This window comes from Anolis sagrei, chromosome 5 (genome assembly GCF_037176765.1).
Source record: "Anolis sagrei isolate rAnoSag1 chromosome 5, rAnoSag1.mat, whole genome shotgun sequence".
Classification (NCBI taxonomy): domain Eukaryota; kingdom Metazoa; phylum Chordata; class Lepidosauria; order Squamata; family Dactyloidae; genus Anolis; species Anolis sagrei.
In genome coordinates, this window is record NC_090025.1 from 26,257,106 (window position 1) to 26,275,335 (window position 18,230).

An 18,230-nucleotide genomic window follows, 5' to 3' on the forward strand; every position below is an offset into this window, starting at 1 on the left:
ACAAAACATTTTTTCAAACCCGGAAGGGTTTTTCAATAACGAAACGGCATCCTCCAGCCTTTTTACGAGCTTCCGCCCGTTTCGGAAATGGGATGGAGGATGCTGGTGCCTGGGAGCCAATCCGGCGCTCCCAAGCACCCAAGCAGTGCATCGTGGCTGATTTTGATTGGCCGGGAAGCCCTTTAAAAGCGGCTCCGCGTGGCCGCTTTGCTCATTGTTGCAGACGGAGGCAAGGGAGAAGGGAGGTCCGGGAGGGCGGCTTGCATTGGCTTGCATTGGCTTGCATTGGCTTGCATTGGCTTGGCTTGGTTGGCTAAGCTGGATTTCCTTGCATTGATTCCTTAATTCCTTAATTCTGTTGTTGGGAGAGCGAGGGCGGTTTTTGTTAATTTGTTAATTTTCCATTTTTAAATATTTTTGAAAAATACCTTTCTTAAAAAAAATCAAATAATATTCTAAAAAAAGGAAAGAATCTTGTGTGCCTGTGTGTGCGTTTCCCCCTGTCTTGTGGCTGTTGGCTCCACAGCGGGGAGAGCATTTGGTTAATTTTCCATTTTTAAATATTTTTGAAAAATACCTTTCTTTTATTCTTAAAAAAAAACAAAAAAATATTCTAAAAAAAGGAAAGACCCTTGTGTGCCTGTGTGTGCATTTGTCCCTGGGCTGTGGCTGTGTTTGCTTCACAGCAGGGCAAGTTTTTGGTTAATTTTCCATTTTTAAATATTTCTGATAAATATTTCTCTTTTATTCTTCAAAAAAATCAAAAAATATTCTAAAAAAAGAAAAGACCCTTGTGTGCCTGTGTGTGCGTTTGTCCCTGGCCTGTGGCTGTGTTTGCTTCACAGCAGGGCGAGCATTTGGTTAATTTTCCATTTTTAAATATTTCTGATAAATATTTGTCTTTTATTCTTCAAAAAAATCAAAAAATATTCTAAAAAAAGAAAAGACCCTTGTGTGCCTGTGTGTGCATTTGTCCCTGGCCTGTGGCTGTGTTTGCTTCACAGCAGGGCGAGCATTTGGTTAATTTTCCATTTTTAAATATTTCTGATAAATATTTGTCTTTTATTCTTCAAAAAAATCAAAAAATATTCTAAAAAAAGAAAAGACCCTTGTGTGCCTGTGTGTGCATTTGTCCCTGGCCTGTGGCTGTGTTTGCTTCACAGCAGGGCAAGCATTTGGTTAATTTTCCATTTTTAAATATTTTTGAAAAATACCTTTCTTTTATTCTTAAAAAAAATCAAAAAATATTCTAAAAAAAGGAAAGACCCTTCTGTGCCTGTGTGTGCGTTTGTCATTTGTGTAGTTCCAACCAGTGCGCTCCTTTTGCCAACAGAAAGTGCTATAATACAGTGCTCGCTCATTTGTGTAGTTCCAACCAGTGCAGTCCTTTGGCCAACACAAAGTGCTATAAGACAGTGCTCGCTCATTATTTGTGTAGTTCCAACCAGTGCGGTCCTTTTGCTCATTATTTGTGTAGTTCCAACCAGTGCACTCCTTTTGCCAACACAAAGTGCTACATAATACAATGCTCGCTCATCATTTGTGTAGTTCCAACCAGTGCGGTCCTTTGGCCAACACAAAGTGCTATAAGACAGTGCTCGCTCATTATTTGTGTAGTTCCAACCAGTGCGCTCCTTTTGCTCATTATTTGTGTAGTTCCAACCAGTGCGCTCCTTTTGCCAACACAAAGTGCTACATAATACAATGCTCGCTCATCATTTGTGTAGTTCCAACCAGTGCGGTTCTTTGGCCAACACAAAGTGCTATAAGACAGTGCTCGCTCATTATTTGTGTAGTTCCAACCAGTGCGGTCCTTTGGCCAACACAAAGTGCTATAAGACAGTGCTCGCTCATTATTTGTGTAGTTCCAACCAGTGCGGTCCTTTTGCTCATTATTTGTGTAGTTCCAACCAGTGTGATGAAACGCTTCCTTCCCGGCTTTTCTAGTCGCAAGGGCCAAGTGCTATCGCGAATACCGAAGAAAGGCAGGGGACTGAAGATGAACACATTGACAAGAAGGGAACATTCATCCGACGAGATGGTTATTGAAACACCCAGATGCTTCAACCAGCTGTGAGATGGCAGAACCTTCTTCTTCATCAGTTCGAAAGACTCTACGTTCAGATCCTGATGTCCTTCCAAGTACCTCTGATACTACTTGTTATGAAGAGGAGGGCGAGGAGGCGGACGTGTCAGAGGAATGGGAGGAAGACAATATGGAATGTGCTTCCACCACAGGAATTAGTGATCAAGAGGACTGCATGCTGATGGAGGGCGAGCTACAGAAACAACCAACAATTATACTCCCTTCCACAAACACCGACAGTCCAAACACGAGCATGAGTACATCTGAAGTGCCTAGTAGGGGTAGGCCGAGATCGCTCCTATGGGATCATTACGACGTCCATAATGAGAGGGCCACTTTGGCAGTTTGCAGGCATTGCGGTGTGAGCGTCAGCAGAGGAAAAGATATGAGGCATCTTGCCACAACAGGGCTAAGGATGCACATTAAGATACACCACCCAAATGTGAAGTTGGTCCTTCTTACTTAACTTGCAATACTGCTACAGAAATTAGTATGTATGCAATACTTCCCAGATAATTTTCAGAGTTTTTTCAAAGTGCAATTTCTGTTACTTTTTGTTACTTTTTCTTTATTTATTTCTTATATTTACTTTCTAAGTTTTTATAATAACATTATTTTTATATATTAATAATTTATAATTTAATTTTATATATTATTTTATTATTATTTATAATTATATTTTATAAATATTTTATAAATTTAATTATATTTTATTTAAATATTTATATTATTATTTATTTCATTTATATAATATATATAATAATATATTATTATATTATATTATATTATATTGTATATATTATATAATTTTATATTATTTATTATTATTATTTATTATTATTATTTATAAATTATTATTATTTATTATTATTTATATTTTATTTATTTAAATTTTATTATTATATTATTGTTTATTTCATTATATTATTAAATTGACTCCGTTTTGACTCAGACTTATTACTTTTTTATTTAATATCTTAATATTTTGTTCTATTTGATTATTTTATTTGATTTATTTTATGAAATGATTTTGTTTATAGAGCATTTAGCATTGCGCAATCGCGTCTGCCATTTTAATGAATCGATTCGTTATTATTTTAATAGCGAATCGATTCGTATTTAATAACGAAGTTTCGGAAGTCGTTTTTGTGCATGCGCAAATCACGTCCGCCATTTTAACGAATCGATTCGTTATAACCTTAACGAATCGACCCCGCACCAATAACGAAGTTTCGGAAGTGATTTGCGCATGCGCGGGGGGTCCGCCATCTTAACGAATTGATTCGTTAATATTAACGAAATTTTGTAAATACCGAACTTTTTTTAAGGAAAATTTTGTAATTATTTTAAATAACGAAACGCAAAACCCCCCCAAAAACGAATCGATTTTAGAAACAAATTTTTGCGTTGTTACCCAGGCCTACAGTATTTTCCCCTTTTCTTTTTGTTGTTCTCTCTTTAAACAATTAAGCAAACATACTGATTCCTTCATTCCTTCCTTTCTTTTTCATCTGACATCTTTGTGCTCCCCAAAATAGGCAAACAGATCAGAATTGCCTAAAGATCCAAGCTCACAGCTTCTTTAAAAAGTAACCCAGGTTCCTAATATCTTTCTCCAAATTACATTTCACTGTTGCCTTTATGCTGGTTTCACTGCCATGGTGTCTCACTTTCTTATCAGTTAGGGATGTAAATCTTTCACCCTTTTATTCTCACATCTGAAAGTGAGTCATTGTGATTTTTATTATTTTACTCTCATTTGTAGAATGAATAATTTCTGCAATTTTCTTCCTGTTGCAGTAAAGCTTTTAGGAGACTTTTTCATTGAGTATTCATATATCCTAAAACACTGGAGTATATAATTATATTTAGAAATATGCTGTGCTGTGGAAAATAAATATGATGACAGATCTAAAGCAAACCTGGCACACAGACATCCCCCTCTCAATGACCAACAGAAAATGGAGGGGTTTGGGGGAATGACCTAGAATGATTGGAGCTGTAGTTCACACCACATCCAGAGAGCACTATGAAACCCACTGATGACGGGTCTGGACCAAACTTAGCATACATACGTAAGATAACCAACTTTAAGTACTGGTGGGGTTTCGGGGGCGGGGGGGGGGGAGGGTTAGCCTCTCATGATGTGAGTTGTAGTCCACCCACATCCTTATCCATTTTCTTAAAGGGACTTTTCATTAAATCCAAAAACAATGGCTTTTTAAAAATAGTGTTATAAAATACCAAACACCCAACCCAGACACTGCCAGGTACCTAAACTAGTCATTAATAAAATGAAAAATCAAATTCAGCCTCATTTACATTAGGAGGTAAAAATGTAATTGTTAAGTTTGGCTCAAATTGTCATGCATTGCAATTTAAAAGAAACCTACACTAAAATCCTCATCAGAATGAAAGGTCTTTAGAAGTCTAGGTGGATGATGCCAGCATTCTGTCTCTAGCCATTAAAGCTAGCCAGATGCTTCCACAAAATCCCTGACTCTCCATTGGCTACCAACTGTCTGTGGAGTGGGATCTGTAGTAGCTAAAAGGTGAGTAATGGAGGCATTGTGAGGGAGACATGTCATAGTTCTATCTGTCTTGCATTGCAGAATCTTGGCCAGCTTTTCCAAACTCTACATTTCCCTTATGTCTTACCCAGATCATTGTTGATTTTTTATTACATTTTAATGTCTATTATTTGGTCCTGTTTACACTTCTAAATTGCAAAGGGAAGTTAAATAAGTTGGATGGAAAGTCCTTGAGAAAAATATTTATTCTTTATTCCTATTGGTATCTCAGTTATATTAGAAATTTACAGCTTTTAAAAAATTGGCAAGTTTCCAGAAAATTATTGTAGTTTTATGCATCACCAAGTATTTATAACATTATGTTTAAGAGCAGTGAGCAAACTTACCACATTTACTTCTGTAGAATGATTTCAAGAAACTCATCCACAGTGAAATACTATGCTTATCCATTCAGAAATAGGTGTCTGAGATCAAGGAAACTTTCAGGATTGCAGCCTAAAGCCAGATTTGTGTTGGTTAACTAGAGTAGTAGTTGTCCTCCTCCTAGGTTGCACAGCAGTAGTCATGAGAAGTCACGCACTATGGTCTATCTTTAGGCAGCCTTAATTACAAAGAGGCATGAAACAGTTATTGGGGAAAAGCTTTATTCATTAGCTAATGCCAGAATTTACTGAATTCATATTTTCAATGCCCTGAGACTGTGCATAAGGTTTGAATCAAAAGATAGAGTTATTTTGTATTTCACACTCAGAAAGATAAGATTGATTGATGAATTAACAATTATTGCAACTTGCAATACAACACTATACAATTCTTTTCACAGATGTTCCATGATGTAATTTGCAGTTGATAGGTCTGCTGGAATTCAGCTATCTTGTATTTTCACCACAGGGTCTTTACATTTTCAGGACAGTGCGAATACTGAAACATCAGAACACACAATTTAAAGTTAAAAGGGTTAGCTTCTATTCTGCTAAATGTAACATGATGCAAATTTGAACTGGGTTGAGAATAGTCCTAAATAATTTCCAGGATCTGCAAACTTTATTAGGTTTAAATTTAGTAGAACTTCACTAAGCTTAATGTTGTCTAGGCAGTCCTTTGGGAGTCTTAGTTGGTTAGGACTGTACTCTTGATATTACCCGATATTTAACAATAGATTTCAACAGAAAATTTCAGAAGATTTAAGTCCTCATTGCAATATTTGAAATAGAAAAAAAAATTGACGTACAAAGAAAGACAGCACCAGAAATTTCAGAGATTTTTCCACACCATTACATTATCTTTTGGACCACCCCAATCACTTTCAACTGTGGAAAAAATACAGACAAACAAGGTGGAGACCTGCTCTCGATTGTAACCCAAACTTGAAATGAACTACTGTATTTACTTGAGTAATACGCCATTGAATCTAATGCACTCCTCAATGCACTTAATTAGGTCTATATCTTGGACAGTAGTGATCTTATTGGTCACTGACCCTTTTGGAATGGACTTTTGACTATTCTCCTGCTTGACCTTCATTGTAGACTGCTTGCTATGTATGATTCTGGACTGCCTTTGACTATGAGATTGGAGAGCGGTTGACAAGGCTCTAGCAGCAAGGCATTAATTCCTTTGGCTCCCTGGGTTTCTCCAGTGCCCCTCCTCCTTGCCTACCCCATTGGGCAATGGTGATGGTCAACATATTTCACTTCTCCCACTTTTTCCCTTTTTGTTACTTCTGTTGTTTCCAAAATAAGCTATCTGCAGTGCCTTGGTCAAGCACTGACCAGCTTGCTTTTTCCACATGGTGGGGGGAGGTAGTATCTATATTGTTGAAGCCACCCTGGAGCCTGCCAGGTAATATCTCCCACCATCATCCATTCTTTTCTATCTCCCACCCCACCTCCCATTCCCTTAACTTCGTATTGGAAGAATGTGGATGGTGGCTGGCACTGGTTGGGCTAAGGGAAAAAAAGGAGAAGCAGAAAATGTTGGTCATTGTCACTGCCCAACAGCACAGGCAAAGAGGTGAAGGAGGAGGAGGAGGAGGGAAGAGGTGTACCTTGGAGGCACTGAAGAGTCCAAGAAATTGGAAGACACAGCAGAATGGCCAACAAGCAAGGTTTACATGTGCAATTGAATCTAACACACACTAATTTTACATAATTTATCAATCAAAATGTATGCATTAGACTCAAGGAAGTACAATATCCAACTCCATCCCCCAAACAGATTCAGCATCCTGTAAAGCACCTTTATCTTCGACTTCCTGTCCCTATGGGAAAAATGGCTATTTAAAAAGAGGAAATATTTACCATTTTCCATTACGGAGCAGTTCAAATCCTTCATTGATTTGATCAAAAGGCAGAACATGTGTAATTAGTGGATCCAGATTGAACTTTTTCGCCATGAATTCTGAAACCAGCTCAGGAATATCATGTTTGCTTCTCAGGCCTGCAAATAAGATTGTGTTCAGCCAAAAGAGGACACACATTGACTTGTTAACGGGTTCACTGTCTAGGGCTGTTGGGAGTTTCAGCAACATATGGGGTTATATTCTGTGCTGTCCCATACAACTGGGAAACCTCCTACCCTTCTCCAACAAACCTAGCTATTGGAATGCAATAAAACCTTTTAGCAGCCCAGCATTAGCAGTTGTTGTGGCCATACCTCCAAAAACAGAGCCTTTCCAAGTGCGTCCTGTAAAAATAAGTGTTGGAGACAAAGTCATCTCAGATGCTGAAGGTGGTGCTCCCACAACCACACTGGTGCCATAGTTCAAGTTGCAGGAAGCCAATGCAGAAATCTAAGGCAAATTCAAAGTGACACATTCAGATCGAGCCAAAGGAAATACTTCTATGTGCTTCTATTAAACCTCTTCTTTTAGGGCTTCCTGTATCAATGCAAGACATTAGGCAGTAAACTACTTTCTCAACATTGTATTAAATAATGGGAGCAAGCTACTTCTCAAAGATTGGAGTTATTAATAGGAAAAACGGAACAAGCTCTGCTTTCAGCTTCAAGCATCCATTGCTGCATGGATCTTTGCAAAAACAGTTTATTGAAGCAAAATCACTACAAAAAAATTGAGACATAATGCATAAGCTCCAGTCCTTCCCATTCGAGGTCTATCATACAATGTATGTCATACACATACCATGGTCTCTGTGCTTCCAACCACTTCAAATGAATAGTCGACACCTTCCCCATCAGTCATGTCAAGTAGCACTTCATGGATGGGCTTCTTGAAATCCAGAGGACTGACACACTCAGTAGCTCCCACCTCTTTAGCTTTGGCAAACTTTCCCTTGCTTCTGTTGATCCCAATGATCCTTGATGCTCCAGCCGCTTTACAGCCCATGATCACCGCAAGGCCAACTCCTCCCAGACCAAAAACAGCACAAGAAGAACCAGGAGTCACCTGCATCAACATAATAAACATTGATCTGGAAAATTCTAGATATATGAAGTTGCATGATTAGTACAATCAGTATCTTTTTTCCAGATTTTTTTAATCTTTCAGGTCTTGATCTTATCCTCTCTATAGTTTCACATTCTATGTTGAAACCTGAGAATTCTGTACCTTAGAAGGAGGAGATAAATATGTAATCCTCATTGAAGCAGCTTCAACTTTTTAATCTTACACCAAAAATTCTTATGTAACAAAATTTGAAAGTGTTATTTCCTGTTTAATTGTGCAGTATTTACTTTGAAAGTAGTTGTTGTGCTTCAGAAACTCCCCTTTTGTGGCTGCCACAAACTATATTGAATTATTTGAGACCCTATGAGATATTCATTAAAAAACTGTAGCAAAATGTACTGCTGGATGTCCCTCAAAAACAAAGTTGTTAGCAGTTTAATGAACTTTCCCAATGTTTTTATGATACAACCAATTAGGAAATGATCCAGGAACAAAAATCGTGTTACATAGTGAGATAAGGATTCCTGTTGCATTGCCACCCAAAATGTTGTACAAAGTTTCACTAACATTCTTCCACTTTTGAATTGTTTCGCCTAGTGATATTGACAGGATTCTTGGAGAGGTGTGATCTACTATATATGTGTTGAATTCTTTCTGACTTATCAAAAAAGCAAAACAAAACAGGTGGATGGAAAAGTAGATTGAGTGAGTGATCACTAAAACAGGATAGAGTAGCGGCACACCAAAATAGGTAACTATAAGACCATTGCTCCAATCCACCTCCCTGGATCCCATTACACTGGCCAACTTTCAGCCAGTTTGCAGCATTCCATTTTGGGACAGGAATTCCAAGGCAGAATTGTATTAGTCCGGAATATGCAAAAAGATATTGTAGAACCTTATTGAGAGAAGAAAAGGTGGTAGAACAAGATTTTGTAGAATAAGTATATTTCCTCAAGTGCATGTAAGGGACAACAAGCATGGCATGCAGTTCATAATATGCTGACATATTCTACAAAAACATTTCCTGCAGACTCTGATATTACATTCTGAAGATTGTCATTTCTCCCAACTAGAGTAGATTCATTGAATCAATGGGATTTACCTATACAGTGATACACTATACAACAATTCACTCAATAGGCCTAAACTCCTTGAGGTTGATCAATCAGATTTTGGTCAAACTCTTCATCACTGAACTTAAATGAAATACAATCCTATGGAAATATTTGGTACTGCAGCTTAACAATGGATAAATCACAGGGACAAAATTCAGTGTGCCAAAAATCCCTCCTTCTGCAGGTCACCCACCTATGTCATGAATGCCTACCTTTGCAGTTTTGGTGGCAGCGCCATATCCAGTGGAAAAGCCACAGCCCATCAGACAGACTTTCTCTGGTGGGGCTGCAGGATCAATTTTGGCCACTGAATCCTCATGCACCACGGTGTATTCGGTAAAGGTGCTGGTGTTAGCAAAATGGTGAATTGGTTTCCCTTTGTAAGAGAATCGGCTAGTGCCATCATACATTAACCCTGTGTTTTTGAAAAAGCTGTAAATAGAAAAGAGGATAGTTGAGATGTTTGAGTTTAAACAAGAACAAGAAAAGTTTCAGTAATGTATTAGTACTTTCTAATAATGCTGAAAATGATAACAAAAACTCACTCAGTTTGTTCACACAAGTTGCCTTCAGGTTTCTTGCAAGGTCGGCATTTCCCACATTGTGGGAGACAGAGTGGGATGATTTTATCTCCTAGGAATTACAGAAAAAACATTGTGAGCTTGAAGGTATTAATGGTACAATTGCTCACCACTCATTGGCTTCTCCAAAGTACTGCAAAAAACAATATTGCTCACAACAGAAAACCCCATGTATTATTAGTTGGGATTGCCTAGAAAAGTATTTTCAAATCACTTTGCTTCAGGAGGGACTTTTCCCTCCCCAAAACAATGTGATGCAGAGAAAAAAGAAATATGTTGAATTTCCCCCATGTTCCAAGGATGGGAGAAGCTGTAAGTGGATGCACCAAAAAGCACCAGCTGGTAATAAGCCAGGCTCTCTGTTGCAAGATCTCTCACTTCTTTGCACTAATCCGAATGACACTTTATATTTCTGTGCTGGGTATATATCTTTTCCTCTAGTGTGGTAGTATTGTTTGTTCCTGGTGTTGAAATTTGTTTTTATCCTCTTAGGCTGAATTTGTACATTTTGCTTCATTATTCAGTTTTTTATTCATATGTTTTTTGATCATATGTTGCTTCGGGAATTGTGTTTAATCATGCAATTAATTCTGATGACAAATCAACTGTGTAAAATGCATATTATGGCATGCAGAAATATGACGGCAGTTCTAATTCCTCAACACCAAGATGTGCCAGCTCAGATTATTCTCTTCTTATCTTAGCTGCTGAATCTAATATGTGAAAAAATGTGAAAAGATATGCAAGAAAAAAAGAAGCGTATCAACTTTCTTGCACGCCTCTGCTTGCCTTGGGTGTAGGCACATTTCTAATCTAAGGCAAACATTCAATGCCTTACAAAGTAACAAACAACATCATGCAGAATAATGAAGAATAATAATAGTAAACTTATAATTAAAGAATTGAACGTTGAAATGGGGACTAGGTAGTAATAAACCAAATTAGACAATAAACTAGGACATGTGTAAACATTAAAAAGTTAAACATGAATTGCATTTAAAATGGCTAACAGAGGTGTTTATTAAAAATGTGTCATAGCCAGAATAGTGCAAATGGGTTTGCCAACATTCGAGTAGTATCTTCGACTTCCTCTTCTCCATATGCTAAAGTGCATGATTGCGTCTTCAAAAGTTTCTTAAAGGAGATGAGAGTGAGGACCATTTTTATTTCTTTTGGGAGGGCGTTCCAGAGATAGGGAGCAATCATGGAGAAGGCCCCTTCTCTCATTCCCACCAGCCAAGCTTGAGGCAGGGGTGGGACCGAAAGTAGGGCCTCCCTCTGCTGACCACAGTGCTTGAGATGGCCTATATAGGGAAATGTGGTTGGACAAACAGCCTAATACTATTCTACTAACAGCTTAAAGGAAAATTGTAAGATTTTTTTCCTGCAGATAATATTAAATAATTAGAGAAAAGTACTAAGTGAAATAATTTGCCATTAATAATTAAGATTAACTTTCAGTGGAGAATAACTGGAGAAGAAGATATGAAGATCAAGTGAACAAGTGAGAAGATACGAGAAGAAAAAACTAATAGATGTAAAATTGTTAGAACCTTTAATATTTTATGAAATGTGTGTTAAAGGAGTAGAGAAGAAAACGCAGTTGTAGTAATGATAATTTTGTAAAATAACTCCTCATACCCCAGTAACCCTTACCTTCTTTGTTCTTTCTTTGCAATATATCAAATATCTGTCAAGATGAAACTAACCAATAAAAAAATCTACTATCACCAAATTAGTTTTCTTCCCTTCCTTCCCCTCACTCTTTTAGACAGATTTCTGCATGGAGACACTTTCCAGTACTCTGTTCGAGTTACCTGACATGTATATGTCCTCTCATTGCCCTCTGGATTCTTTGCCATACCTGGTTTCACACAGGTAACTCCTTCCCCAATGCTCTCCACAACTCCAACTGCTTCATGGCCAGGAATAGTGGGGTACCTCACTTGTATTGTACCATTCAGTGCATGGTCATCTGTGCGACAGATTCCAGTAGCCAAAATCTGTAATAAAGAATATTTCTTCCATTTCAAAATTTCATGCCATTATTTATCATTTAGGGAAGTTTCTTCCCAACCCTGGTGCTATGAGCTGTTATGTGGCATCCCACAGTGGGCCATTAGATCCCCAATGCTTTTTAATATTTACATGAAACCGATGGGAAATATAATCCAGGGAAATGGAGTAGGATGTTATCAGTATGCTGATGGCACCCAAATATCTTTTTCCATTCCTTCAAAAACAGCCTCAGTTAAGGATAGTGTATCTTCTCTGAATGAATGTCTGGAGGAGGTAATGGGTTGGATGAGGAAAAACAAATTGAAACTGAAGTCACACAACTTGTCCAGGATCTCCAAGTACATGGAACTAGACATATTCTATGTAATTTAAAGATAGCTTAAAACTCTTACAGATGTGTCTGGATAGTGAATCTGACTTTATAAATGCCTATTGCATTTCATATTTAAGACTGATGTCATCTCTGGATGTAGCTGCATTGAATATCTTCTTGTGTTAGCTTGAATTTTAAAGCTAGCACAAACCTGTTGGGAAAAGCTTCCATTAACTAAGATTTCTATGAATACCTCAAGCTTTTGTTGATGACATAATCAAAGTATACTTTTGCAGCGATTATATTTGACAGGAGATTAGAGAATAGGTGAGATACCTCTTCCAGCCAAAGGCAGGGCCAAAGGCAAACGGGCAGGGCAACAAGCACCAGCACATCAATTTTCTTTGTTATTTGTTTCCAAAAGGCTTTTTGTCTTCTACATGTGAGGATACCATCCTTTGCTTAATCTACAGTGCCAAGTGGTATTATTTATAATACCACTTCAAGTAAATATGGAGTTATTTATTTATCATGTCAGAAGCAAACCGAGGGTACAGTTGTAATGTATTTAAAAACACAAAGTTTAAAAACTTGGCATTGTACTAAATATCCTTTGACCAGTAGCTGGCTACTTGGAGTCCTTCTGGTGTTGCTATAAGAAGGTCCATCAATATGGAGTTGATGCAGATGGGAATATTAGGAAATTAGGGAAATGTTGAGGTATATGAAATGGATAAAACGTGGTGAAGCCAATGTAAGTATTGTACAGAAATGAGAAAAGCTGAGCTCATGGATGAAGTTAAAGTTACAATGCAAACTGTGGTATGAGTATGGGGTGAGGTGGGGGAGGGGAGGGGAGAAAAGAAGTGAATAGAGCTAAGATATATTAGATAAATGTGTGGTTAATATAGAAAGAAAGAAGAGTGACAAATAGGAAGAGGGCGGGGAAATGTAATAGATAAAGGACATGTATGGAATAAATGTACAAAATCTACTCATATAATAAATTATAAACATAATTTAAAAATCTTTTTAAAAACAAGCACCAGCATATGTGAGCCCAATGCTTCCAGTATAACTAAGGTTTGGAAAAGCATTCAAATATTTCAGAATGGAGATAGGAATAGTAGAGACCACCCAAAAAATGGTCTCATAAGGGAGATGGTATGGCTGCTTGTGGATCACAGAAGGTGTGGATGTGACTCCGGGGGATGTGACAACAGGCAAAGACCTATCCATTTTGTCCATCCCATGGTTTTAAATAAATTTAATGGTTTGGACTAAAACCTTCAGAGTCCATTAGCCAGAATGGTCACTGCCAAGGCTGCTTGGGAGTTTCATCCAAAAATTGTATACTTTCAGACTCTGTGTTGTGTTCATGCACCTTGGCCATGGATTTCCTTCAGGAGATGTGCATAAAATTTGGCACAATGTGGAATTCCATCCACCTTCTTTCTGTATGGTATTCACCTTCTTCCTACAAAGGTCCCTGTCCAGCATAGCCATGGAGCAACTGTGGGGTGGTGGTGAAGGAACGTCTGGCTACTTCCCAATATGTGGAGTCCCAACAATAAAGTTATATTCTAAGACCTCAGGAAGACCACTGAAAGATCCTGGAAGAAACTTTTATCCTGTAGATCTGTGGCTAAAAGGAGATAGTTGGATGCTCCTCTGCTGCTCTCAGCTCTCCACCATTTGATACATGTCAATATTTGGGGAGAACTAGTGCATTAAGCAGTGAGGATTGTTGTACAAAGGAAGTAAAGAACTTCCTCCCTCTACAACTGTTAAAAAATTGATACAAACTAGCATTATGCAGGTTTATATCATGAACAAGATGCTAGCCCATGCCTATGAATATATATATTTCTTGTGGATGTAATTCACAATTTCTTCAGCAAAATGGATGATGAAGCCACTTTGGATGTTACAGTAGGCATGGGCAAACTTTGGTCCTCCAGGTGTTTTGAACTTCAACTCTCACAATTCCTAACAGCCTACCTGGAGGGCCACAGTTTGACCATGCCTGTGTTAGAGGCACACTTGTGCATCAGAGCTCCAGTTCAGTGGCAGACTGCCAGCTTCAGGAATCAGAGCAGATCAAAATATGTAGCTGCTTGAGGAATGTGATGCCTCCTCCCCTCCACATTTCTGCATATATCCTATCCCTCTGGATCAACCGTTGAATCTTCCTTTAGCACCCACAATAAATCAACACTTTACAAAAGTTTAGTGTAGTATGCTAGAGAGGGACAGGAGATAAAAGTTGTCCCAATCCTTAGCCTCCCTGACTTGAGGCAGAAGCTTCTAACAAAGGCAACTTCTTTATTTTGCTTAGCATGTGTGCAAATACTGATAATCTTCACTAATCAAGATGGTCTCCTTTACCTTGACACGAACTTCATGTGCTTTTGGAGGGGCCACTTCTATTTCCACGACCTTAAGCGGTCCCTTAGCTTCGAAGACTATGGCAGCTTTACATTTGATGACCTGTAAAAATAATAGATGAGACAGTGTTTATATTTATAACTTGAAATACACATTCTTGCTTTTTTATTTCCAGATTCTCATAGAAATTTACAGAGGGCTTTACTCTCCTCAAGTTCAGAGGGGCTTGCTTGTAGGGACAGGCCATAAAGGAATTTTGAGATTATATAGTTTCCATAGTCTCTCTGCTAGCACAGCCATTAGTCATGCTAATTAGAGTTCTATTTTGTGTGTGTGTGTCTCAGGAGTGACTTGGGAAACTGCAAACCTAGTGGTGCAATGGGTTAAACCCTTGTGTCAGCAGGACTGAAGACTGATGATATCGAGCTCTTTTTGGGGGGCTTTCCCAGCGAGGAGGGCCCCAGAAGACCGCCAAGGGGGTCTTTGACCTTGGTGAGCAGCCAGCGAACGCCAATCCAAAGATGCAAAAAACACTAAGAATTAATCTCACCAGAGGCTTGAAGAGGTATCAGAGACCGAAGCGTTTATTTCTGCGATTCAGCTGAAAAGGATGCGTTACAGGGATAATTCCACCATAAGCATAACTCTACAGTGATTTCTAGGCATATTTATACAGGCAAAACAAAGGAAACCCGGTTTGAAAATCCCGCCCGCCTTCTGTCAGTTTGCTCGGCCCTGATTGGCTGGCCCCGGAGCAGCTGGGAGGAGGCTCGGCCGCTGGTCCCGCCTCTCCTCCAATCGCCAGGCGCTGTCGCCTCCAGGGGGCCAATCAGAGCTTCCATAGCGCCTCCGAGAATTGTCCAATCAGCGGCCAGGAGGCGGGACATGGTTTGACAGCTCAGAGGGGGCGGAATGCCTGGGAGGCGTTCCGCCAGCTGATTGTGAGCTTTTGTTCCTAAACGGCAGGGTGGCAGACGGGAGAAACAAAAGGCTTCCTGATTCCTTGATTGCAGATGTGTATAGATATGAAAAGGGGCTATCGGTGGCATTTGGATCTCAAAACTCTGTAAACAAGGGGACCCTTAATCACAAAGGAACTACACAAACACCATGGTTGATTTAATCATCTTTTTACCGGAATTTCTGTTGACTTATCCGAAAGTCCATTGTCTGCTCTGAAAATGGATTTTCAAGATAAGAGCAACTGCGGCCATGCAGATGCAAACATGGATTTACTTTGGAGGAAATGGGATTTCCTCCTTTGGCAGTAACCTCAGGTCACATTCTTTCTTAGTGGGGCAAAGTTCAGAGGGAAAAGGTGGGGAAAAGGACAAGGGTACATTTCATAGACTTCATCTTATACAAAATATATATATTCTTCATATATTTCATAAAGGGATCCCCATCCCAACCCAGCAAAGTTTATTAAAGACAACATTAATGAATGTATTTCATTCTTGTTGGAATCATAGTCTCCTTGGTGAAGGCGCATGTAGGCTAGAGGCTGCTTGTCCCTCCCAGCTAGCCTGGTCTGAGGTTTGAGTCCAAAAGTGTGGCTGAAAACAGTCCGGGATGTGGAGCAGAAAGTCAATAGGAGAGGGCAAGCAAGAGAGTTCAAAAGGGGGGCTTCTGGGTTGCGATCTGTGAAGCAGTGTCCTTTGGGAAACTACATTTCCCTGATCAGGGGTCAGGGTCCAGTGCACAAGCCAGAGAATTCACAGAGAGGAAACAGGAACCCAGTTATGTGTGCTGGGTCAGGAAGCGGCAGAATCCATCGTCCGGCCCTTGGCGAACTACAAATACTTGGGGGGGAGATGCTCCGCATCACTGACAGGTCAGAGGTTCGAATCTGGAGAGAGCATGGATGAGCTCCATCTGTCAGCTCCAGCTCCCCATGCGGGGACATAAGAGAAGTCTCCCACAAGGATGGTAAAACATCAGAACATCTAGGCATTCCCTGGGCAATGTCCTTGCAGATGGCCAATTCTCTCACACAAGAAACGACGTGCATTGGAGTACCATGAGAATTTAGGTCCCAAGACTAAACTTTCCAAGTTCTGTTTAAGATTGTTTAGGCTATTTCTATTTTAATGTTTAGCTGCCAGTTTTCACTATATTCTCCCTGCAGTGAAAAAGCAATCTTAAAAGAAATCACCTACTTACTTTCCCTGCAGTGCTCATGATTGTACGCTTTGCAAAAAAACAGCCTTTCTGCGAGGTTTCAGTGCTTGCAGCCTGCATCCCAGATGGAACAAACTTTCTTTTTAAAGTAGCTGCAAAGATACGATTAGTTGTTATATAATATAATCCAGTGTTGACTGAGCCCCACCCCAAGGACTTGGCAATGGCCACTCCTCTGATGCCACATTGCTTACTGTAGCTCCATTATATGCAAGGATCGGAATTCAGTTGTGTGCGAGTGTTCACTGCCTGTGCTAAGACATGTTGAGGAAATGAACTATGCCAGTTTGAAGAGGCCCCATTTACTTGGCTTGTGCTTAAATCCATTGCTTATTTAAATCTGAAAATGACTCAGCAGGACTTCGGTGCATCTTAATACTGGGGGAAGTCTGTAGATTTGAAGACATGAAGAAATCGCACTCATTCAGTAAAAATCCAACCTTTTACAACTGAAGGAAATGAAAAGGCAGTTGCTGCTATGATTACATTTATTTTACTATCTTCAGGGTAGTATAATGTGCTTTGTATGGGTGAGCCCAGAAAATTTGACCAAATAGGACTGGTCCTATGCTCTTATTGTGTCCATGTTTTGTTCTTTAAACCTAAAATGTGTATGGTTCTTCAAACTATAAATACTTCTAAGTGCTGTGTAATGGGAAACGACCCCCTGCTCTTTCCAGCCAGCTTTTTTTTTGTCGTCCCTCACTTTTCAACATTGAGGAGCCTACTACAATCTATGGTGCACTAGGTAAAGGTTTCCCCTTGACATTAAGTCTAGTTGTGTGTGACTTTGGGAAGTGGTGTTCATCTTCACTTCTAAGCTGAAGAGCCAGCGTTGTCCGTAGATGCCTCCAAGGTCATATGGCTGGCATGACTGCATGAAGCATGTTACCTTCCCACTGGAAAGGTACCTATTGACGTACTCACATTTTCATTTTTTCGATCTGCTAGGTTGGCAGAAGCTGGGGCTAACAGTGGGAGCTCACCCCGCTCCCTGGATTCAAACTGAAGACCTTTCGGTTCAAGTTCAGAGGCTCAGCGGTTTAATCCTCTGCACCACTGGGAGCTCCTAGGTGCACTAGACTTGAGTTAATATGGTAAATACTTCTCATGTATTATCAAATAGATCTTTTGTTTTTCCTTTTGCAAATCTTAATTTATAAGTTAACATTTCTGATAGGGCTATAGCCCACATCCCACTTTATTAATAAAGTCTTCAGCCTTTTCCAGGTTCTGACTATTTTGAGTCTTATGGCATAAAACATGAGTAATACATTTTTTAATTTTACAACAGCCTTATTCCTCCTTTTAAATGCAGGAAGCAGTGGTAGAGCTCCCCTGAAATATATTGTTTCCCCCACTATTTGGCTTATCCATGATAGAACTTCGTTCCAGAATCTTTATATTTTGGGGCATATCAGCCACATGTAACTGCAATCCTATGTTATTTACATGCATTTTCAGTTGATAATAGAACCATTTATGCATAATTTTTGAAATATTTTCTCTCAGTTGTGCTGAAATTGATTTATACGATTGTGTTTTCCAAATTAAGTACCATTGTTTCTCTTCTACTTTAAGCCCTAGAACAGATTCCCATACCAATC

General features: G+C 39.2%; 1 protein-coding gene across 1 annotated transcript; it reads right to left on the minus strand.

The window, feature by feature from the left end:
* Positions 1-4,844: 4,844 nt before the first annotated feature.
* Positions 4,845-17,026, minus strand: LOC132776976 (alcohol dehydrogenase 1A-like). Its single transcript, XM_060779182.2, has 10 exons — positions 16,818-17,026; positions 16,606-16,715; positions 14,443-14,544; positions 11,587-11,725; positions 9,687-9,774; positions 9,354-9,573; positions 7,760-8,023; positions 7,273-7,408; positions 6,918-7,056; positions 4,845-5,538 (listed from the first exon to the last, which is right to left on the minus strand). The coding sequence occupies exons 2-10, from the start codon at positions 16,681-16,683 to the stop codon at positions 5,514-5,516; spliced, it is 1,191 nt and encodes a 396-aa protein (XP_060635165.2). The 5' UTR covers positions 16,684-16,715; positions 16,818-17,026; the 3' UTR covers positions 4,845-5,513.
* Between the last annotated feature and the right edge of the window lie 1,204 nt (positions 17,027-18,230).